Raw genomic sequence first — 25,553 nt, 5'->3', positions numbered from 1 at the left:
ATGCACTGCTTGCCGAGCCTGGTGATGGCCCTCAGCGCCCTGTTGGTGGCCTTGGGGGTGCTGCACTTGTGGCTATTCCATCACCAGCCCAGTTGCTACGGGAAGCACGAGCCCTGCCAGCCAAAGGAGGGGAAACACCCCGCCGCGAGGGCGCCGCGCCGCGCCCACCTGCCCACCCGCTGCGCCTGGTTCCTGCAGGAGCTGCCCGCCTTCCTGGTGCCCGTGCTTTTGCTGGCGCTGCGCAACCCGCCACGCTTCGCGCCGCTCGGCTGCAGACTGCTGGGCAGCATGTTCTGCGGCCACTATTTCCACAGGTAACCGCGAGGGAAGGAGATCGGACTGGAAGAGGAGAGGAAAGCAGCGCCGAAGCGCGGGCGCGGACCTCCCTGCGTTGCTTTTTCAAGCAGATGCGCTAGATCTTCTGCTCGCTCTTCTAGCCTGTAGTTAACTCGACTAGCTATGTGTTGAGGCGCGGGGGTGGCCATAGGGATGTCGGGTCTGCAAGGCGCTTTTTACACATCCCGGTCCTCTAACGCGCGATGGGCTTGTGTTCCAAGGTTAAACTGCACGTTGCGTGAACTACGGAGCGTGGAACTAAACCTCCTCTTCTTCTGCCCTAGAGTAGGCGATCCAAGCTGGAACCGCCGCAAGCGATTTGGAAAGAATTAAACTTTTCCGTTTCATTTGGACTGACTCCCCGCACAGATTTTTATTTTATTTTTTTAAGGGAGAGGGATATTAGTACGTTGCAATTCCGCAAAAAGTACAGGGATTTGCGAGGTATTCTTATGTAAGCAAGTGCACAGGATTCCAGCCTTAAGCTCAGTGAGAATTATGAGGCTGTTGTTGAGAAGTCGCCCTCCGCTATCCCGTCAGATCTTGAGCTCAACTGAGGCTTGTGCTATCGTGGACCCGCGCACTGGGATTAAAGTTTTAGCCGAGTAAATCCCGCTGAATTCTCAAAAAAATCTTCCTGTCGAGTTTGACTCGTGGTGCTGTCACTGCCCGGTTTAGTGCATAGGATCTGCAGTTCCTGCAAACAGTATCTTTGACTAGCTGAAAGGCTTGGGCTTTGTGACCCTTAATTCTTATGTTTTGTCTTTTAAGAGAGCAGTCTAAAAATATGCACACATGCAGAGATGTTATCTTGAGAAGTCTTGGTCTTCCCTCTCTGCTGTAATTTATTGCAATAAAAGTTCAGCTTCTTTTCGAAAAATGGTTTTCAGATGAGGAAGAAAGAAGAGTAAAACTATGGATGGAACAGCTTGCTTTCCCTGGCATACTAAGCCCTTGGTGCCATATGAAACTGTTTTTGTAATTGTAACACTTTATTGAAAAGTTTACACCATTCACCTTCTACGACCATTATCCTTCCACAGTCTCATAGCTGCTGTCTGCCTAATCCTTTTCAATATTTTTTTAAAAGATGGCACATTAAAAAGTATAAGAATAAACAGATAAATTTCTTGACTAAATTTCCCAACCAAGTTCCTGTGTAGGATAGCCACTCCCAACACATCCGGCCAGATATGGACTACAGTTTTCACAATCCTTATCCAGCAATTGCTTCTAGGCATTGTGGGAGTTGAAGTCCAATACACTGGGATAGTGCTCAGTCTAAAATTTGGGGGGTGAGGGAACCAATTACCAAGATTTTTGTTAGCCCCATTTGTGGGTTTTTCCACGTGTATCTGTGTGCACAAAATCCTACTAAGTTCTGCTGCTGTTGTAGTAGTGAATTCCTGCACAGGCAGAAGGATGAATTATGATATTGAAGGACAATTCCTGTCCTTACACTCTCTGATTCAGTGGTACCTGCTTCCAAAATATGTACAGCTGCAGTTTTAATAGCCTTGCATAAGAATTATAAGTGCAGTTTTAAGGTTGCCCTTGGAAGTTGTCTCTCTTGAAAGGCAATGTTTGGATGGGTGTAATGTTTCTGATGCAATTACTTTGAAAGGGCAAGTAAAAGTAAAACCTTTAATAAGTGTGTGCTAAAGGCACTGTGCAAATGTCTTGTTACATAATTTCATTAAAAACAGGTTGAGAATGATTTAAATCTTGTTATCAACACTTTACTCTTGATAAAAAAAATCAAATGAATATTTCTAATTACCCTTTAAAATTGGTTTTGGAAGATACAGCTTATAATATTCAACTGTATAATGATCTGACATTTGTGCTGGCTTTTTAAGATTAAAATAAGAGTATGGTATTGACAGATACTTCCGATAGGATTCAAATTCATAAAGTTGTGTAAAATATATATTTAACAAAAATGGCCTAGTGTGGGAAAGAATAAAATCAAAGTATGCTAAAATGTTAATTTGATGACAATGACCCTGTACAATGCATACTTCCTCATTTTTAGCCAGTTTAAGCCTTCCTTTGGTTCTGTCCCACCCAATTTTCAGGGAGCTGCTGCCGTGAAAGTGACTGAGAAAGGGGTAAGGTCTCTTTAGAGCAGTGTTTCTCAACTTTAGCAACTTTAAGATGTATGGACTTCAACTCCCAGAATTCCCCAACCAGATGTTGGCTGGGGAATTCTGGGAGTTGAAGTCCACACATCTTAAAGTTGCCAAGGTTGAAAAACACTGCTTTAGAGGCTCTCTTTGGGCTCATCCACACAGCAGCAGTGATATCCTTCCTTCCCTCTGCCCCAGAACTGGGAGGAAAACATGCAGGCACAGGAGCTGCCTCACAGTGTGTGCTTCCAATGGAAGAGAATATGTGTTGCTCAGGGTTGAACTGTGGAGTCCTTGGAGTGGGGTCAAACCCACTCCCTTCTAGCACTGAAGATGTTACCTAGCTAGGTAACGAAATGTTTGCAAGAAAACAACCAAGCTCAGAGAACCCCAAGGACTCCAGAGTGCGTGCTTTCCATCCCTTTGGGATGGAGCTGTGCTAGACTACTGTCCATACAACTCAACCACATGAGACTGAATTGTCTGTGATAGGGGATTTCTCCTCTGTGATCCCAAATTGCATTGCCATCCACAGGAACAACCTGCCAAAAAGGTTGTGCTTTGGGGTGTGCCTTTTCTGCTTGTACGGAATTGCTTTTGGGGAGGGAATTGGTCTTTTTTCTATGGCAAGGCTTTGGAACATCTGTATGGGTTAGCCAGATATGGCTCAATAGGAAACTTCTTAGAGTAAGGTTTTGACGCAGCTTTTGCTGCATAGTGTTATTTTATGTATCTAGTACAGTATTTCTCAACCTTAGCCACTTTAAGATATGCGGACATCAATTCCAAGAATTCCCCAGCCAGCCTGCTGGCTGGGGAATTCTGGGAATTGAACTCCACATATCTTAAAATGGCTAAGGTTGAGAAACACTGATCTAGTATACATACATTGACTTTTGGGTTGAAGCTTCATTGTGTACTGGAATGACCACAACAGCAGAGTTCTCCTTCCATCCTTTTTCCACCTAATTGATCCTGAGCATTTCTGGACAGACCTTTCTATGTGTCATTCCTAAAGTTGCTTTAAGATAATCACTTGGTATACAGTGGAGTCTGATAAAAAAGCTATCAGTTGGGAAGAAACTGAGTTGTAACAGAAGGAAGATGAGTCTAGTACAGGGCAAAAGAGAAAGTTAGTAAATTGATACTTGCTAGCTTTTTATGCTGCTGGTGGTTGTTTTGTTTTGTTTTGTTTTGTATTGTTGCAGTATCCTGCTGTGGCCAGTAAATATCCTGCAGCACCACAGAATGGATACTGAGACACTCCCTATTCGCCAGCTCTCTGTTAGGCTGGTATAAATCTCCCAGAATGTAGACCGCCTATGAAAACTCGATAATGCAAGAAAGTGAGAGCATACTCAGGGCTAAATGTGACTTCCAGGGATGCCTAAGCTAACAAACCAATCCTTTTCATGTTTATGTGAAAATAAGAAAGTGAGATTTTTAAAATTAAATTCACATTTCTTGCATTCTTCTTCAATAGGAAGAAATTTGCAGCAGTCTTAACTAACCTTCCGCCCTCAGTCAGATCAATTAGACTTTGGAGCACTTCAACACATCTGGAGAGCACTAAGTTAGAAAATACAGCTTCAAAGCATTCACTCTAAGTAAGAGCTATGAGTAAAATAACTTGCACTTAATGAGTGTGCTTTTAATATCTGCATGGGCTACAGAGTCCCCTAAAGTACCAGGTTTAAAATATAATTGATGGTATATCCGATCTCTTTTACAGAGCACTAATATCTGTTGGTAGTTTGGGTGCCTGTGTGTAATCATCAGTGATGACACCTTAAATCTCGCCTGTACACAGGTTACCAGTAGGAGAAGCTAAAGAATGTTAAAAACAAATAAGATCATAGGATCTGCATGACTCAATTTTTATTCCATAGCTCATAACAGTAGAATTTTAAAATCAAGAATCTTGTCCTCATATACCTTACTTCATGTTTGCAGAGGAGATCTTCAAAATGTAAAATAATTAATGGATTAAATGAATTAAAGACCCAGAATGCAAAGACTTTGTTTCTTAAAAATAAAATTGATCTTCAGTCTACATTCTTTTCCTTTATCCATTTACAAACATGTTGACAAACCTAAATGTTCATAAATTACTCATGGTCTTTCTTGTTATGTATTGTACAGACATGTCACAAAATTTAATTATGCTTTTTGTTGCATGAACTCAACTAATATGTAGCCATGGCATTTATGTTCCATTTTAATATGCAAAAAGTCCTTTTTGTTCTTATAAGTAAAACCACATAATAAATCTTAGAACTTTCAAAACCACATAATGAAACTTAGAACCCTGCACTATTCCAGGGACCAACTTTTTGAAGTGTCTAGTCTGGTTAAGCCATTTTGGCACATCTTTCATCCTTTGGCAGATATATGACACCCATTATAGCAACAGGAACAAACTGATCTGTCTTCATAAAATTTCATATGATTATTTTCTAGAAAAATAGCAAAGGATAGTTTGTTGAAACACAAGAATGACAATTTTGCATTATCTGCTAGGTTGTAAACTAATATGTATCTCAAACTAGTAGATAAAAAAGATTAGTAGAATAAGTCTAAATGGAAAGTAGACATGAAAGAGCATTTTGGTAGAATTTTCCAAGAATGAACGTTCTCAAGTATATGGTATAAACATACTGTATAGCCCAACAACACATGGGCTGTTCTATAGTTCTTAAAACAAGCCATGGCAGTAAAAAGTCTTATTTAAATTTAAATTATAGAAAAGGCTTTGTTTATATAATATAATAGATATATCCCAAGGACGTGTGCTCCTGACAATAAAATCTTATATTTAAGTAAGTTCAATAGTCATCAGAAGCTGGTGATACCCTCTCTCTTCACAATAGGACTGCAGCCTTCTTTCAGAAGGATAATACCACACACCCATTTACAAATGTTTAGAACAGTGTTTCTCAACCTTGACTGCTTTAAGCTGTGTGGACTTCAACTCCCAGAATTCCCCAGCCAGCATGGGGAATTTTGGGAGTTGAAGTCCACATGGCTTAAAGAGGCCAAGGTTGAGAAGCACTGGTTTAGAAACTGCTGGATGAGCCACTCATGGTTGGTTTGCATAGTGGGAGTATGCTTAGTCAGAAACAAGAAAAGGCTAATTACTTTTGTATTATCCCACAGTTCTTACAAATCCCTGGCATTGGCCATTCTGGCACAGAGTTAATGAAGACTGAAATTCCAACCTTGTAGAGAGCAGCATTTCCTATCCTTATTTTTTGAAGTTGTTTAGAATGTCCATCCAAACACAACCATAGTGGGGAAGAGAGATGGATAAAGCACTTTTTTTTTTAATCAAAGCAAAATTATCATTCAGGATATATATGTATGAAGCAGCTGGATAGCGTAGTGGCTAGAGCGCTGCCTTTTGATACGGGAGATGGGAGTTTGAATCCCAGCTGCTACCTACCTTACCAGTAGGAGTCCTTGGGCAAAGACCACCTAACGCTTCACCTGCCTGCCTCAGATATGAGAGTGACACGAACTAAGAAAGTCACGCCAGCTCAGATGTTGCCTGGATTAACAAGGTCTCCACTAGATGTTGGGGAACCAGGACAATCTTCTGACCCTCAGTTGATGGAACTTCAGTGTGAGCACTTTAGTAGGAAGCAATTCTTAGCTTCCAGTTCATTTTCCTGAAGAAACCTCTGAAGTCCTCCTGAAGAATTAATGGTCTGAGGCTAAGATGCCAGATGTCAGCAGCATGAGGCTGCTCCATGCTGTCATACATAAGTACCTACACACATGATAGCTACATGCTGTCCCAGGGTCTGAGAAACAGCATGTTTCCTTATACCAGCTGCTAGTGAGAGTCAGTGTGGTAGAGGTATAAGAGGTTGATAGGGGAGTCCTCAGTTCAAGTCTATTCTTAGTCATAGAAGCTTATTGAGTGACATCAGGCTAGTTACTCCTTCTCAGTCCAGCCCCCTCCTTGGATTGCTGTGGGGATAAAAGGAAGGGAGATCCCTATTTAAGCCACTTTGAATTCTTGGAGGAAAGGTAGAATAGTGCCCTCTATTGCGCCTGACAGTGGTTGGCCACTGTGGGATATAGGATGTGCAGTTCATCAGTCTTAGTGGGTATGGTTCTTCTTTTTCATACAATCTACAGGGAAGGCTTCCTACTCCAAGTGAATACTATTGGTTTTACCCTGGTTGTGTTTGCTAACCCAGCTGATCATCATGCCTTCTAGACAATAAACTCATTGCTCTGTGCTTGCAGCACATGACATGGATTAACTGGATCTATCCCTCAGTGACTATTTTTTTAAATCCTCCCTCTCAGGTCTTATCCATATACACCTCTTGCCCTGGCACTGAGATGGTGTCAGCTCTATATGGTAGACCACACTAAGAAACCAATGCTGTATAGGTCAGGACTATTTTTAATTGTAACAACTTTGATAACAGAATCTGGTAAGTCTGAATGTGCTCCCACCATCCCTCCCTCACCTTAACTTTGTGTGAACTAGGGAGGGTCATTTCTGAGATGTTTACTCAAACTAGTTTCTTGGAACAAACTCAAGCTCCTTTTATCTGGCCATTGCCTTAGCAGTGGCTCTTCCTCCTATCCTTCAAGGCCATTCCCTATGTATCCTGCTTCAGGTTTCAATTACTCACTCAAACACAATTGTTATGGAGATTAGCAATTTACTTCAATGTTAAACAGATAACAGTAGACAAGGGAGGATCATAAATCAACACAAAAGCCTCTGAGGAAGAAGGCTTACTTTAATGGTTTTGCTTTCAGCAGGGGAGAAGTCCAAAATCCAGTCTGAATTCAGAAAGCCAAATCAGGTTTGTCAGCCAGTTCAAGGGTCAGAGTTTCAAAAGCAGAATCCACAAGAATGTCACGCAAGAGCTGGAGATCAGACAGTTGTTTCCAACAAGATAACTTGGGTCAAAGCTGTCTCTTAAATCTGGCTGCAGCCAGCTGCCTTCAGTTACAAAGGCTTCTCCCTCTGTTTGGCAAGAAGTCTCATTGAGCATTGTTGATCTGCTCTCCACTCCATGCGCCGGGCCTGGGGGCCACGCCCCATCATCTGACTGCTCCAGCTGTTCAGGTGGTGCCTGTGTTTGATCAGCCTCAGGTGATTCTTGGCTTGGTGTTTCCTGAGGCTGACATTCTACAGGTTCAGCTGCAGCAGCTTCATCAGAGTCCGAGTTTGAATCCTTGGCCATGACACTATGCCTTCTACAGCTTCTGCGGGCCTGCTGCAGGGCCATTCGCCCTCATCTGGCAACAGGGGTCTGTGCTTCCATGGACATTTCTGCTTTGGCTGCTGGAGAGAACAGAAACTCTTTGGCAACCAGAGTTTTCTTTTTGTCTTTCTAGACTCAGATAAGAATAGCAGTCTCCCAGAAGGTATTCCAAAAGGTTGCTAATCCTACCAGTAACCCTCGCTATTTGGTTTTTCTCTTCTTCAGCAGTTGCGGAGGCTTGCTAGAGAAGAGCAAGGTTTTTCTCTTCTCCAACAAATGTCTGTTTGTCCCCTTCTGCTCTTCCCTGCACCTGCCCTTACTTCCATGATTCCCCACAGCAGCCTCCAGCAGTTACAGCCACATGAAGGCAAAAACTTTGAGTAGCGAGAATGCTGTGGGGCAGGGTCCCTCAAGGCTGTATGCTTTTCTTCCATCTTGAGGATGGAAGGAAAGTGCATAAGTGGGGTCTGGGAAAAGGCCTCACTTAATTTTTTTCCCCTTGTGCATGTGTGTATGTGTATATTGCGGGGAGGGGGGAGGGAATTGTGGCTTAGCCCTCTAATCCCATGACCCAGTTAAGGGTGCTGTTGAAACATATCTATTGGTTCTCTATCTTTTAAAACATTACAAAAAATTATCCCAGAAAATAGATGAGGTAACAATGTACTTTATATAGTCTATTGACCATTACAAGAAATATTAAATCCAGGAAATACAAAAATCACAAATACAAAATTAAATCAAACATTAAAAAAAACCTTTAAGTTATAAATTCTGAAACAAGAACCACAACAAAACAATCAAAGCATATATACAGCCTTAAAAAGATTGTGAATTATTATTAAGATCAAATCTAAGTCACATAATTTTTACTTTAAGGTAGATCACTGCTATTAGATATTTGGTTGTATTAAGAAAAATACATTTGTTTTTTAAATAATATTACATAAAAAAACATGATGGTCTTCCCAGAAAATCTAAGCAAGGGATGCAGGATTCTCTTAAATGTTTATACCAAGAGCAGAAAAAAATAGGATGTGCTCCACTGGTTCTATGTCAGATTTGTTCTACAGGAGTTTAGATTTATTTATTTGTTCACAAGATTTATAAGCCAACTCACTTCACAGGGCTCTGTTTTTTGAGTTGTGAAAATAAAATAAGGGCATTGAACATGAGCTATGTTTGCAACCTTCCAAAAGCTGATGCCCTCCAGATGTGTTTTTATTACAACTTCCATCTTTCCTAGTCGGTGTGGCCAGCCATAATTCAAGCCATGAGAAAGACATAATTGGCTGTTGAGCTGTAAGAGCTCTCTTCTTGATGAATGCACTGCAAATTGTTAAAACACTGAACCAGAAACAACAAATGTTTGCTTTAATAATAGCATGAATGGCTAAAAAAGAAAATTATCAGTTTAGTGGTAATAAAACACATATTCTTAAGCTACATCTTTGCATCAAAATTTTTCTCCCTTATTCATGAAAAAATCACTAGGAATAGGGCAAACTAGGTGGCAGTATTCCATTATTAATAATCATGTGAAAGAAACTTTTTCCCCCAAAGGCACATTTTACATCTGACGCTGAAATTATCTCTTTTCACTTGGAATGTAATTGAGGTTACAGTTAGACAAAAAGTGGAAGAGAGATCTTTATCATGTTACAAGATGGTCTAAGTCTTAAATACCGGGGAGATGTTTTTGATGAAATAAATCCTGTGACTAAATAAAGTGAATATCCTCCATTGTTCAATGGTTATAATAATATCATAAAAGAAACTGGTCATGTTCCTGCTATTGGCAGCTAACTAAATTATTGCTCAGCACTCAGCATTAGAAATTCTATTCAGATTCGGCACAAGAAAGTCTGATTAATTGCTATGCTTAAAAATATTTATGAAAAAATAGGAGGATTGAATGAAAAGTAATGCCTTCACTGTTATAAGTCACCAACAGATAACAGCACAGATGTGCTAGAAGTTCTGACATGTTTGTTAGCACAGGAAGATGGTGAACTGGGAAGAGCTGATTGGGTTGATCGAGAATAAAGCAGATGGTCTATGGCAGCAACCAATGAGTTTCACATGAGAAAAGTTGATGAACTGATTAAAGACAATCAGCAGATGACTCATTGGGAATTTGCCAGTGGAGTGGGTCACATTATTGATGTTCTTCAGTACTGGAAAGTTTGTACAAGATGGGTTCCTTTCATGCTGTCAACAGAGATAAAAGCTTCAAGAGTTGGAATTTGCCAGCAATTGTCATGCTATGAGAATGAAGATGAGAAATTTCTTCACAGCATTATGACAGCCAATGAAACATGGGCTCATAATTATGACACAGAAGTGAAGCATCATGCTATGGAATACCATCACAAAGTTTCATCTGCAAAACAAAACAAAACAAAACAAACCCTCAGGCTTTAGCAGGAAAACTCATGACTACCGTTTTTGGGGATGGAGGTACAGTTATGTGAAAAAGTAAGTGCATTCCATTGATTTTTTTTTTTTTACTTTTTCAACATATTTCAGCATATAGATATTTGATCTTCATTTCAACAATATTGATAGATACAAGGGATATAATATAACAAATATCATGCACTGTTTACATTTTGTAGCCTATTGTATAATATAAATAAACACAACTGCAAATTTCACATATCGAAAAAGAAGGACACCACTACATTTATCACTACCTCAAATACCTAAAATTATAATCAGGTGCATCAGATGAGGTGCAAATGATTAGAACATTGTTAGAGAGGATCTGGAAGGAATCTGTCTTAACCTCAGACGTTTAGCTTGATTTGCTGTTTGTTGTTGAAGTGTGTGGTATCACCATGCCCAGATTGAAAGAGCTCTCTGAGGCCTTCGGAAAGAAGGTTACAGATGTGCATAAGTCTGGGAAGGGATATAAAATTATCACCAAACAATTGGACAATAATCATTCCACTGTCCAGAAGATCATCTACAAGTAGAAAAGATTTCAAACTGCCAACTTGGCCAGGCCATTCCAGCAAGTTCAGCCCAAGGGTGGAATGCAAAATAATGAAGATGTCTCTTAAGAACCCTAGAAGTTCATCACATGACCTACAGATAGCTCTCGCTACTATTAATGTCAAAGTGCATGAATCTACCATTAGAAAGAAGCTGCACAAATTAGAAGAAACGTTTGCTGTCTAGAAAGAACATCAGGGCAAGCCTAAAGTTTGCTCATGAACACCTAGGCAATGACCGGGACTTTTGGAACAATGTGTTCTGGACAGACGAAGCAAAGATAGAGTTACCTGGCCACAGTACCAGAAGACAAGTTTGGTGAACACCAAAGACAGCATGTCACCAGAAGAACCTGGTATCAGATGTAAAGCATGGTAGTGGAAATGTTATGGTTTGGGTCTGCTTTGCTGCATCAGGGCCTGGGCAGCTCACCATCCCAGAATTCACTATGAATTTTTGATTGTACCATGGAATGGCAGGCAGGCAGGCAGGCAGGCAGGCGAGCAAGAAAGAAAAGAAAGAAAGAAAAAGAAAGAAAGAAAGAAAGAAAGAAAGAGAGAGAGAGAAAGAAAGAAAGAAAGAAAGAAAGAAAGAAAGAAAGAAAGAAAGAAAGAAAGAAAGAAAGAAAGAAAGAAAGAAAGAAAGAAAGAAAGAAAGAAAGAAAGAAAGAAAGAGGTTCTGGAATGGCCAAGTCAAAGCCCAGATCTAAATCCCATCAAGATGCTGTGGGATAATCTGAAATGGGCTGTGCATGCAAGAAACCCTTCAAATATTGCACAGCTGAAAAAATTCTGCATGGAGGAGTAGGAAAAAAATACCTCCCAATCCACAGACAGTTATAAGAACACCTACTTGAGGTTGTTTCTGCCAAAGGGGGCAAGCCCAGATATTAGAGTAAAGGGCGTATTTACTTTTCCCACAGAAGGAAATGGCCTATCTGTTAATATTTTGTTGAATAAATGATTGCAAAGTCTATTTTTCACTTTTTTTTTGTTCAGTTATATCACCTTTATTTTTATATACCATTTGAATGAAGATAAATTACTGATATGTCCACATATGTTAAAAAAGAAAAAACTTTACATGGGGTGTACTTACTTTTTCACACGACTGTAGTTAAGCAGAAACAATGCTGGGAGCTATTTGTTCCCAGTGTTGGGAAGTTTCAGAGAAAATAAATTCTTTTTTTCAATAGTTTTATTAAGGATTATATTATACATATAAAACTAATACTATCTACATAGTATAGGGATATATTAAAAAAGAAAGAAGAAATTTTTTTAAAAAATTAGAAAGTGCAGAAAAAAAAAGGAAAAAGAGAAAGAAAAGAGAAAAAGAGAAAAAGAGAAAAAGAAATCTCCCCTTCATCCCCAGCAAGTATAATCAACATTTACAACTTATCACTATCTTTTAAAGTAAAACCAAACATTTCTTTATCCCATACCTCACACCATTCTCTATAAACCCATCTCTCAATATTAATCAGTAAAAGTCCATTAAGGGGTATCAGAAATAACAACATAACTATTAGACTCTGTACCCATTACACCCAATTTGAATCCTTTTTATATTTATATCTACATTTCTATATCTCCCCTATTTCCTCTCTTCAAATAAACAAAATCTTTAGGACATCATCATCCAGTCCCATTCAAAAACCATTAGACATTGCCAAAAATAACAACCCATTATTTTAATCTTGATCAAATAAACTGATTTTGTATTCTTTCTTCTTTCTCCCAACAATCTTTAAATTCCTCAAAGAAAGTTCTAACATTTGCTTTCCCGTACTGTCTTCTCTCAAAGTTCCTGACATCTTCATCAAGCCCCTTTTGTAATTCCAGTGTGGCAACTCCAGCAAATCCCTTTTGAAAATCCAATGTAAAAAAAGTATCCATGTCACTCTTCTGATTTATTATTTGTCTTTTTAAATTATTAAAATCATCCAGTTTCATTTGGAAATCCATTATTTCCATCTCTTTCTTGTAAGCTATCATTTTGAATCCAAGTCCATTTCAATTTTATTCAGTGGGGCTTGTTCCTCTTCAGTAACACCTTCTGATTCTTCTGTAAAGGTAAATAACTTAGCCCACTCATCAAAAATTTTAAGGTAGCCATCTGTTTCCCTCTAGTGTCCAACCTTCAAAGTCGTCTTATCAGTCATTTCAAAGTATAAACTAAGACATTTTCCCATGAAAAAGGATCCTTTCAATTAGCTTCAAAGTCTTAAATCAACTCCATCTGAACCCTTAATCCATTTAAAACTTTCTAAAGCCAACATTAGTCATCCTTTTGCTGTATAGTCCCAAAAAATTTGTTTTGTTACAAATCTTTAAACTTGTAGTTAAACTTTTTTTTTAAAGGATTGAAGGAGGCTCACCCAGTGATTTCAATAAAACTTGCCACTCTGAAGGTTCTCAATCTTTAAAGAAACAGCAGAATTTTTTTTTAAATCCAAAGTAATTAAGACATGATCCTAAGTGGAACTTAAAGTCCATATACAGGCAGTCCTGGGTTATGAATGCCCAGTTTACAAACAACCCATAGTTAAGAATGGAGCCTATTGTAGCAAAATTCAAGTTAAATGCACAATGATTTGAGTTAAATATACAATGGTTTGAGTTAATTACACAATACTACTTATACAGTATTATACAATAATACTGTTCCAGCTTACATACAGATTCAACTTAAGGACAGACCTTGGGAACGGAACTCGTTCTTAAACTGGGGACTACCTGTAGGGGACATTAGCAGCTATGAGCATGCTGAAATCCTTCGACTCCCAGCCAATTGCAAGCTGACTGCAAAAACTCAGTTCCTGCCATCTGCTCACAAAAAAACAGCTGTGCAGAGTACATATGGGTAATCTTGTGATCTCTCCTTACTCTGGAGAGATTTCAGCAGCCTGTAGCATTGGTGTTTGACACCAGATAAATTGTCAAAGATGTATAAAGGAACCTCAAATGTTTGTTGGAAATGTAATCAATGTGAATGTACATTCTAGCACTTATGGTGGACTTGTGAAAAGGCTAAGAAATATTGGAATATGATATGTATTTTGATTCAAAAGATTTTAAAAATAGACTTGCAATTGAAACCAGAGGCTTTTCTTTTAGATATGATGGATAAACAAATGGAAAGACAACACGGAAATTTATGGATTTATGGATGTTGACATTAATGGAATTGGCAAAGATTGTGAAACTCACTGCTGTCCTCAAAGACAGGGCACTATCTAACTTTGTCTCTAATTGGAAATCACTTTTAGACTTTTTGCTTGATACTCAAAAAAATCCAGATTTGATTTTGGGATTTGCTGATTGATGTTATACTTACAGAAATATCTTGTACAAATTATATGTATTATCCAAATAGATTGATTTTAGGAATCTTTTTGAATATTAGATTAAAAACTATTTTTTACTATGTAAACTTTTAGATATTAGAGTAAGAGGTGAATATATTCTGTATCTATACCTGTATCAAGGAAAGTCGGAAGCTACTCTTTCTTTCTTATGCCCCCCCTCCTTCCCCCCCTTCCCCCCTGTCTTATTTTTATTTATGTTTAAAGGCAACGTGTTACTTGGGATTATGCATACTTATTTATTATAATTATTTATATCCCACCTTTCAGGATAACAGCCCCCCCAAAGTAGTTTACAAGCAACGTAAACAATTGTAAATAAAAATGCTATACATATTATTTAATAACAACCTTCCAACAATGCATTTGGTGGTGATGGTCCTGTGCAGAGGGAATAGAAATTCAGCAGAGAAGATTTCTTGATGATTATCCTTCTCCCTAGAGGGATCTTTCTCAAAGGATAGCTGGAGGGAAAACCATGGGCCAAAACACCTGGTTTTCTGAAATATTCATCCCGGCACCACAATCCCTGTGGATTACAGTACTCAAAACAAAACAAAACATCAAACTCAGGAAGTAGATGTCTCTGAAAAGGAGAAAACAATTTTGCATACATGATGCCCTGTGCTTAAAAAGTGTGTCAGGCGTCTTATTTGTGATGACTAATTTTGTTGTGTATTTTTGAAATGCTATAAAACAACAGGGAGTGTGATGGGGTTGGGGTTGTTGTAAGCTTCATCTGATAGCACAGACTCATTCTGCAATTGAAGGTGTACGTAAATATTTTTAAGGTCCTAATGAGAATGTGCTCATGGAATGCTTAGCAACAGGTAAAACTATTTGAGATCTTGAACCTGTTGTGAATGAAAGGTTTAATGTTAATTTTTATGTGATTTCTGTTTCTTTTTTTTTCATGGTGTACCTCAGGACATTCATTTACTCATTCTTCCGAAGAGGCAGGCCTTTCCCACTGAAGATACTGTTTTTTGGTGTACTGTTCTGTATCTATAATGGCTTCCTCCAAGGTTACTACATGGTTTATTGTGCTGAATACCCAGATGACTGGTGCAAAGACATACGATTTATGTCAGGTATTGTCTATGATACGTCACCTATCTGCAATCCAGTTCAACCAAACTCTGCCAACGTTAGGAGGAGAGGAGGGCAAAGTACTTGTGAAAATCTTAAGGCAGAAAAATGAAATAAGAAAAGTTTAAAAAAATCAACAAAAAGCTTGTTTTCCTGCAATAACCTCATACTAATGCTATGCAATAGGTACAAAATAGAGTCTGCACTCATAGTGATAGTTGTCAGAGGGAATTCTGAACACATTTCAGGCTAATATCAAAAGGGATTTATCTCTTAAATGGAAGAAATGAATGACATTTAATAGGAGCTGGTATTCTTAAAAGCTATGACTGTGAATCTAAATGCAATTATACATTGTTACAGTACTAGCATTTTTCTGCATTTGACACTACAATTCACTGCTTAGAATACTTTGCCCAAATATGTATTAGGGAAATGTGTTTGTGGATATTAGGAAAAAATGTATATGCTATTTTATGCACATTTTTCATGTGGAAAGTTTTGCAAAATTATGCAGAAAACAGACAAAATAAACTTAAGGTTTGAAAAATGAGAAACTGAGCAAAATAAAACTTGACAGTTTTGCCCAATCATACTATTGTTTTTGAGAGTAAGTTTCTACCTAATGTAAGTATTATTTTCTTCAGTTTATGTACAATGGCTTTCTGTTCTGCTTCATGCAGCCAGGCTAAAACCCTGCAAAATTAAAGGCGTAATGAGTATTTTTGTCTATACTAAACATTTTAAATTCAAAGTCAGGCCCTATAGGCCAATCACAATATCTTTTATTAATTTTTATTAATTAATCTTTTTCAGAGAAAATGTTACTGTATTTAGAAATGTTCAAAGGTCATGCCTCAAACAAGTAAGGAAGTTTTAGAAGAAAATGTCGACCAATTCAAACATTTAATATAATTTATTAAACCTGCTTGGATTACTGCAACACACTCTCCATGGGGCTGCCCTTGAAGACCACCCAGAAGTTGCAACTGGTCCAGAATGCCGCATGCAGTGATGGATGCCCCTAGGTATACCCACATTACACCCCTGTTGTGCAAGCTTCCAGGTGCAATTCAAGTACTGGTTGTTACCTTTAAGGCCCTATATGGCACAGGACCAGATTATCTGCAGGAACACCTCTCCCTAAGGACAACTGCCCACCCTACCAGACTGGATAGGGTGGGCTTGCTCCTAGTCCCTTCCCTTAAATATTGCCATCTTATGGGATCTAGGAAGTGTGCCTTTTCTTTGGCAGGCCCCCATCCTTTTAGTCTTCCAAAATGCACTTAAGACCTGGTTTTTCTCCCAAGTGTTGGGATCGGGTGAGATTGGTGAGAGGAACTTGTGGGCTGCATGTGAAAGTTTAGCTATGGTGTCAGGTTTGTTAGGTTTAGCCCAGGGAACTCCAGGAGACCATGCAGATTCAATCCAACAAGGTTTATTAGCTGCAACCTCTACCACGAATCTTCCCAGACCGAAACCTCAGTTCCCAAAATCAGCCAGTCAGAACAGAGTGAATTCCTCAGGGAGGTGCCAGCCTCATCCGCTTATCTCTTCCCCGCGCTTCGGGAGATGAAAGCGCATTCTTTACTCCCTGATTCTGGCCCCCACAATTCCAGTCCATCACAGGTTTTATTTGTGGTTTTAATATTTGTGGTTTTATTTTTTTTTATTATTGTAAATAGATGTTGTTTTATCTTTGGGTTGTGAGCCGCCCAGAGTTTGGTACAAGAGGTACATATAAATGTTTTAAATAAATAAATAATCTATGGGGCCTGTATATCAGAGATATACAGTATTATGTCCCCCTCCCTTGTCTATCTTATGAAATATTACTTAAAAGTGCTATTTATGAGGCATTACATAAATGCTGAGTGTTATTATATATGCATTTAGTTCTTAGTTAGCTTGCAATGGAATTGTTCATTTAAAGATATTTGCTTGCATAGAATAATATGAACTATGTCATGCATGTGGCATATGTCAGACATGTGTCATACAGGCAGTTCCTGCGTTACAAATGAGATCCATTCCTAAGTCTGTCTTTAAGTTGAATTTGTAGGTAAGTCGGAACAGTTATGTAGCGTCAGTTAGTCAAATGTCTGTCTTAGTATATAGTATATATTTTACCTTTCTATGCATATAACACACTTAAGAAATACTTCCAAATACACTAATACATCTTGCATACCAGAAGGGGCATTCATGATCCAACTTAAAATGGCAAATGGTGTTTTCTTTCCTCAAGCCAACAAACCGCTTTAATATAATAGGCTTTATGGCAGTCTGTAGGAATTGTCCATAAATTGGACATTCTTAACCCAGGGACTGCCTGTACTAGCAAAAATCTGCCAAAACTGACCAGTATTGTTGTCAGGCCCAGCCCAAGAACAACAATGAGACAGTTCAGTCCAGTGTAGTTCCTTTATTTGCTTACATTCTAAAGACAGAATCTCGCCAGACTAAATCTATGCTAAAGCAACTAATGGATATACCCTGTGAGATTCTAGGAGGGGCTAGCCTAAGCCTCTTCTTCTTCTCACGGTCTTGTTGAGGGCTGAGAAAGCACTTGCCTTGTACCCTCTCCTGGAATGCACTCCCTCCCTCTTGATAGCCTTGATCTTCCATTCCAGTATCCTCCTCACACATGCCTTCCATTACAATTATGTCATTATCAGCTGGTAACCTAGTCTATACAATCCCTGCTGAAAGTAGAGCATTATGTGAAAGGCTCAATTGATCAAAACCAGCCTGGGCAATGCAGGTCATGTTTATTCTTTTTTTGCACTTTGCATAATGTTGCTTTCCCTGAAAAGAAATCATGCGATGGCTATGTACATATGTACTTTCTTACTTATAAATAATCTAACACTTTCTAAGTGCTGTCCAGACACCAAAAAATGAAAGAGTCCTTTTTTGTGAGTTCACAGTGGAATGGATGTGATACAAACAGGAATGGTGAGGAAGGATGAGGCACTGAAGCTGCAACTTCTGTTCTGGACAAAGGCTAGAGACAGGGTGGTCCCAGTTCCTTCTGGCAGAGAAAAGTAGGTTGACGTGGCCTACTTTACATTATGACATCTCCCTCTTGTCATAATGTGCTGGGTTTTTCTTAATCTTAAGAATTTATATGGCTGCCCAACTTCAACATTGTGACTCTGGACAGTGTACAATAGACTAAAAACAAAACAAGTTAAACACTTTCAATTAAAATCCAACCAGACATTGATGGACAATCAGAAATTCACATTTATTCTCACCCCCCTGCCCTGCCACTTCAGACAGGGACTCCAATCATCCTGGCCCAATGCCCAAGGAACAAGCCAGATTTTTACTGCCTTCTGAAAGCCAACAGACATGGGGCCAACTATATCTTGTGTGTGGGGGTCATTCTAAAGGGCAAGTGCTGCAATAGAAAAGAGTCACCTTATGGGTCCCACCAGATGGCATTTGTTCAGAGAAGGGACAAAAAGCGCGCCCACCCTATTGGAGCATGTGGGATGGGTAGATACTATGAGGAGAGGTGGTCCTGCAAAAACCTCCTCCTGTGCTGTGTAGGACTTTATAGGTGATTACCAGCAATTTGAATTGCACCTGGAAGCCTATGTAAGCCATGGTAGCTCACAAAGTAGAGGTGATACCCGGGCATAATAAATGCATGCATAACTACCTGTGCTGCTGTATTGTAGTTTGTTGTAGTTGTAGTTTCCAGATGGTCTTCAAGTGCAGCCCGAAGCTGAGTGTGTTACAGTGGTCCAGCCAGAAGGTAATTAGGGTGTAAGTGACAATGAGCACGGCCTCCCAATCCAGGAATAACTCAACTGGCTCACAAGATAAAATTGTACAAAGGCCCTCTTGACCACAGCTGCCACCTGCTCTTAGAGTCCTGTAGAAGTAGGACCCCCTCTTGTACACTAGATATCAGCAGGGGAGCGTCACCTTGTTTGAACCAAAGATGGAAAATCTTCAGTTCTGGGATTCAGAGGGCTGAAAACCCAAAGTCTTGGCAAGGTAGAGCCAAAGACTGCTTTTCCTGTTCAGGCCCCCACAGCTCCAGACACTGAGGCAGAGCCTCAACAGCCTCACTTGCTCAGCCAGGGATGGAGATACATTTGAGTATCAGCAGCATTCACAAGACCATGTATACAACCTGGAATCCAATTCAAAGTGGAGCCAAGCAACTTTATCCACCAAGTGTCAAGAATAATCCTCCTAATGATCCTGTAGGAATCTCCTTGGTCCCTCCCTACTTAGGAAGGATCACGTCACTCTGAACAGGGCTGCCAGCCATCTCTTGGAGGATGCAGTAAGGGTGGAGAAATAAGCACGTTTTACTGCTTTTATTGCCACAAGGTAAGACTGAAGAAAGACTCTTACATGGGTCTGGTTGGAGTTGCTCTTGAGGCATCTCTTCTGCCTACTTTCCACAAAAAAACAGGGATTATATTCTCCCAGTGGCCAAAGAATAAAGCCAGAGTGCAATATTTGTTTGAATAAAGTCTATAGATCAAATATTTGTACTATCCAACTCACAAATATTTATTTTTTCTTTAGGCCTCTTGTTGTTTTTGTTTGGCATGGGAGTCAATATTCACAGTGATTTTCTTCTGCGTCAACTAAGAAAGCCTGGAGAGTTCACTTACAAAATTCCACAAGGTATATCATTTTCCTTCCAAATTTCAAAAAATATAGCATAATGCTGAATACCCTGCTTGTACCACAAGAGCCCATCCTTATGGCGTGGTAAAGAAGAAAGTAGCTGGAAATGTGAAACCATTTAATTAGCCTCCTGCTCATCAGACAAAATAATGGGATCCTCATGAGAAAGGCTTGCTCAGAAGTCAGAATGGAGAACTGGAAAAGATCACGCTTACTTTGGCAAAAGGCCACTTTACTTGGAACAGCTTACATCCTACAATGATATCTTTAACACCAGCAAACAACATCTGCCTATCCCAGGTCCTTAGGCAAAACTCGATAGGTGGATAAAAATGCCAAATCCATTCTAAATATTTGACTGACTGTGTGACTACCACCACCACCACCTATTATTATTATTATTATTATTATTATTATTATTACTACTACTACTATTATTATTATTATTATTATTATTATTATTATTATTATTTTCCTCCCTTCCCTCTTATACTCCAGTGAGTCAAGGAGCCACCAGCCCGAGTCTTTTCTTAAAACTATCTCCCTTCCTAGGTCTTAAGAAATGTTTCTGTCCTTTTTGTTTATTAAATGGTTTCTGAATATTTGCTTCAAGGCTATCTCCCTGGCTCTCTACAGATAATAAATGTCTCTAATGTGATGTTGATCTTAGGCAGTAAACCCACATCAACTTAGGAGCTATGAGAAACAGCTGTGGCAGCTGAACATCCTTTTTTCCTCAGGTCTTTCTTATTCACATACAAGCAGGTGACAATGAACTCTTGATTTAAAACAGGGGTCCCCAAACTCTTCAGCTCATTGACCCCTTCATGAAGTTTCAGATTGTTCATCGATTCCCAAATATTTGTTATATGAAAATAATTTAATAAATACTACTTTAACTAATAGTACTATGAATAATAATAATAATAATAATAATAATAATAATAATAATATTGATCCCTTGGATAGTCCCATCAACTCTTGGGAGTCAATATTGATCACTCTGGGGAATCCTGATTTAAAAGAAAAGAAGGGAAGACATGAGAGAAGGATTCGGAAAGTCCTCTTCTGCACCTTACCATTTGCCAGCCTGTTTCTTCAAATAGTTTTCTGCATTTCTGGCTCTGATACTAAATGTTTGGCAAAATCAGAGAAATACAGTACGCTGAAGTAATGGAGTAAGAAGAGATAATTTTGGGATACAGGAAGATTCCTCTTCATATGGGAATGGCACAGATATGTGAATGAAAGGGTTCCTCCTCCTGTTCATAGTGTACTTTTTTCCCATCCCTGCATTGGGAGGAAAGTAAAGCAGTGCCCGTACAGTCTGCCCATGGTGCCTTAGCAACAGGAACCATCAGAGTTACTCCCCACATGCAGTGTAGCATGGGGTGGTTGGCAGAATCCCTGCTGTCTTTCCCTCTTCTTCTCTTGGTCATCTCTTGGTGAGAAAACCACCAGTTGCTCCCTAGACATGTGACAAATTGGGATGGGGGACTCTGAGTCTTCCTATCTCTTTATCAGCAGGTGGCTGAAATCTTTCCTTTCCTTTCCTTTCCTTTCCTTTCCTTTCCTTTCCTTTCCTTTCCTTTCCTTTCCTTTCCTTTCCTTTCGCTTTCTTAGATGACAGCTCAGGGTCAGTATCCCTGTACGTATTGCAATGGGAATATTGATCTCTCTATCTACTGGAGGATCGATCTTCCCATGGCAGAAATAGCCTTTATTTTTCAAAGCTGCTGCACTGAAGCACCCAACCCAGCTGCCTTGTGGCTTTGCCACTCCTTCTTGTCCTCAGTTTCGTGCTGAGCTGCCTGTCTGGCTGCTGGTTGGCATGCCCTGGCTTCAGTCTCATTCTTTCTGCCAGCCATCCTATCATTGCCTAATTCATCTTTCACCAGCCTGGTGTCCTCCTGCCAGACTCCCATCTATGAGATGACACCAGTCCACCTTGCCTTCTAGCACCATCTGGCCAGAGGTGCTGCAGTTGGGAACCCTCTGCCCTTAAATCTCTGCTCTGTCCACCCTTGATGCTTTGCTTCAGGAACCCCCTGGAATGTCTTTGGAAGTCTTTTTCAGCAAGCTTCATCTTTGCATGATCTTGAACACTCAGCATCCTAAGCTGCAACCCTTTAATCCTGAGGCAGGGGCCCAAAACCATGCAATAATAATAATAAAAAAAGCTAGCCACAGGAATATTAACCTCTTACCACACCAGAGTTTTAAAAAATTAAGTGAGGTGTCCAGTCCCTCTGGTAGCCACAGCCAAAATGGCCGTAGAGGCACAAAAGAGCTGGATGGGAGAGAGCTGCCCCATGGTGGTCAGTCAGAACCCAAATTGCTGACTGCTGCAGGCTCCTCCTCCCGGTGCCCTGCCTGGGAGGTCTAGTACCAGCATAAGATGGAAAAGATTCCTTTTATGCCAGAACACCTTAGCCTGACTTCAGCCTACTCAGCAATAGGCTGGCCATGAGATGGAGTTCTGCTATGAAGACATACCCTTGGCAAATGGTTGGTGGGCTTCTTCGTGCTGTGGCAAGGAGGACATGTGGATGAGTCTAAAGCCCATCAAATGTAGCATGCCTTGAGTGCTGTTTAACCCCCTTTTTCCTTCTGCACTGGTCTTCTGCTACAAGTATTGGGGCCTTGTGCATGAGCTCCCAGGTGTAGGCTGTTGAAATTTAGATGATTCCTAGACATGGCAAGGAGTTAAAGAAAATGCTGACTCTTCTGACTAGCTTTTTGCAGCCTACACACAGCATATGATAGCCCTGCCCATGTGATCAGATTTGTTGCAACCGTTGTCTCTTGGCTCATACTGTGTCAACAGAGGAGCTGAAGGAAAAAAAACACAATAGAACATTGTCTTTCAAATGGCTCCAAATGGTAATTGCCAAGAGAGTCTTAAGGTTAGTAGTTGCTGTTGATATGATAGCCTCAGAGCAGTAGATACTGCTGTAGTAACAGCAGAAATAGCTTTCCTAGTAGGAGAGGCTTTTGACATAAGTCTGCTGTGGGAATCCTGCCCACACCACTCCTTTGGAGGAAGCAGAAGCACATTCCTACTTGGTCACTGTGAGATCAGTATTATCAGTCTGTAAATCCAATATATCACTGTGAGCAGCTTTGAGAATCATTATGATTGAAAAGCCATACCCTGTATGCTTGCAGGATTGCAACCTTAATTTCACTTAGCATTTGGGGGATGAGAATCTTTCTCTCAAAACATCAAGCTGGTAGTACTAGGAAGAATTCAGAAAGGTTAATTGTTTTTCAAGAGCGTTTAAACAAATCTCTTTCACGCAGGAGGATTGTTTGCGTACGTCTCAGGAGCAAATTTCTTTGGGGAAATCCTGGAATGGTTCGGGTATGCTATAGCGACCTGGTCTCTACCAGCCTTAGCCTTTGCATTTTTTACACTCTGCTTCATTGGACCACGTGCTTATCATCATCACAGGTATTTATAGTATATAAATTATATGATATGGTATCTGTCAACATTCTAGGAAATAATATTGTTCAGAAGCAAGAAATAATATATAGGAGCCTTCGTATATCAAACGAAATGGCAAACTCATTAGAGCTGTGAAAGCTTCAGAATAAGTGTTTTGGACCATGCATGAGTGTGATGCCTCTTTGCTGTTTATTAAAGCAGCCCAGTTTTTTCAGGCTTCTGCTCAAGTCTAAAAAATGGTGCCATCTGTTTAAGCTAAAGCAACTCTTAAAGCAGCTGCATTCCTTCTTTGGTTCTATTCTCACAGATTTCACCCTCCGTGCTTGTGCACTCTTTTCTTCCCCAGACACACATTGTGACAGTGCGTGTTTGTTCTGGGGAACAGATTATGCACACTCTCAGCCACATCTTTGTTTCATTTTTATTGCATTGTAAGTTGCCTTGATGGTTACCTGCCAGTTTTCACTACATTTCCCTCTCCCTCATAAAAATTGCTTTGCATTATTTGCAAGCAGCATGCAGTTATGCTTCAATGTAGCTTGCTCAAATATTTGTCCCTCAGTATTGCATAAATAAATAAAATAGTAGAAGATCAGTAAGATGATGCTTACTTATTTGAAATATTAATATTCTGCCTTTGATCAAAATTGATTCCAGTGCAGTAAAATAATCTGTGGGCCTTTAAAATGACAAATGCAACTGCAGGTTGTAGTTCTGTCTGGACTGGCACTGTGACCCTGAGGAACTTTGTCTGGGCTTCTCTCTTTTAGGAAATCTATGTGTGATCTGCCTATAGCACAAGGCACATGAGAACATATGGGTCCCTTTGTATTTTATTCTAGAAGGCAAACAACAGGCCTATATAGATGTGTTTGTGTTTAGATGGGAACGTTATGGCTGTCTTTGCTATTGTCAAACTGCATAAGATATGGTCAGGGGTTTATCCAGTTGTGGCCTTCTACCAGTGGAATAGAAACTGCTGAAGCTTCAGATTGTCCCATCTGCCCTTACTCTCTTGTATACCACACAGATCTGCTTGACTTGTGTAATGTATTGGACATAGCCCACAGCATTCCCTTTGTCTTTCCTACTTTGGCCCTGAAACTTCAAATGTTGAATTGTGTACAGTATGCCACTATGAATACATATTTACTTAATGCTTTCTGTTGGAGCCACACTGAATAGACAAGTTAGAATATTAGAATAAGAACTTTATTTTCTTTTAATGTTATCCTTAAATCTGAGGCTTCTGTAAACATTCAACAGGGAACCTAATTGGAATATATACATTTTTGTTCTGCTACTTAAGATTCATTTAGCCTGGTATAAAAACTGTGTAGAAAATATGTTTTGTAAATACTGGCTCTTCCACTGTTTCTTCTTTTATTTTTTCAAAAGTATTTTACTGAAGCTGGACTTTTCTCATGACGGATAAATAGTGCTGAAAAAAGATCTCTGACATTAACATTCAGTAATTTGTTTGAAGGTGATTTGTATCAGCCTTCACCAGCTAGCAGCTATTCAAATTACACATAACAGGAGTTGTAGTCCAACCCAGTGGAAGACACAACATTGCCGATGGCTTTTTAAATCTTGTCTTTCAGAGGTATTGAGTCTTTCTAAGGTGGCTTCCAAGTTAAAGCAAAATTACATGTATAAAAATCACAAACAAATTTATTTGTAGTATTCTATACCATTTTTCATTACAAATATATCAAATGTTTATAGTAATTAAATCAATGCAATAAATTATTGAATATAAAACAGTGAGTTTTAACATCGTCAAAATTATTTCCATAGTGGTGGACGGTCCTTCGTTAGAAGGACATAAAATTAACTTTTCATTAATCACTTAAATGTTAACATCCTTTGGAAACTTCTAGATCCATTTATGATCTATTTTTGAACAGCTGTGTAACAGAAGAGATTTGAGAAATGAGATTCTACTTTCATAAAGCAGGACTAATATAATATAGTAATTTAGGGGAGATGTCTGCATTTTCATGTTTGTATATGTTTTCTTATAGGTATTATTTGAAGAAGTTCACTGGCTATCCAAGATCAAGAAAAGCCTTGATTCCTTTTATATTCTGAGGAATAATTATCCGAATGGATGAGTGTTCTGTGTTCTTTATTGTTTAAATATGTTTTATTATTGTTAAGTATAATGTATTAAATACCCTTGAATTATATAATTTTGTATAATACGAGGAATCATTTTGGCCCTTAAGAGTATGAAGAAGAGTTGTTCCTCACCGACTAGTTTTTTCCTACCCGCATTTCACAGCTTG

At 39.3% G+C, this 25,553-nt stretch overlaps 1 protein-coding gene across 1 annotated transcript; it reads left to right on the top strand.

Annotated features, from left to right (window-relative positions):
- SRD5A2 (steroid 5 alpha-reductase 2) lies at positions 1-25,516 on the top strand. The gene is made up of 5 exons (XM_007433852.3): positions 1-314; positions 14,991-15,154; positions 19,707-19,808; positions 23,115-23,265; positions 25,290-25,516. The coding sequence occupies exons 1-5, from the start codon at positions 1-3 to the stop codon at positions 25,354-25,356; spliced, it is 798 nt and encodes a 265-aa protein (XP_007433914.1). The 3' UTR covers positions 25,357-25,516.
- Positions 25,517-25,553: the final 37 nt, after the last annotated feature.

This window comes from Python bivittatus, unplaced genomic scaffold (assembly GCF_059951505.1).
Source record: "Python bivittatus isolate LINGU-HERP-01145 unplaced genomic scaffold, Pbiv_v1 ctg000020_np1212, whole genome shotgun sequence".
Classification (NCBI taxonomy): Eukaryota; Metazoa; Chordata; class Lepidosauria; order Squamata; family Pythonidae; genus Python; species Python bivittatus.
The sequence above is the reverse complement of the archived record's forward strand: the minus strand, read 5'-3'. Positions and strand labels throughout refer to the sequence as shown.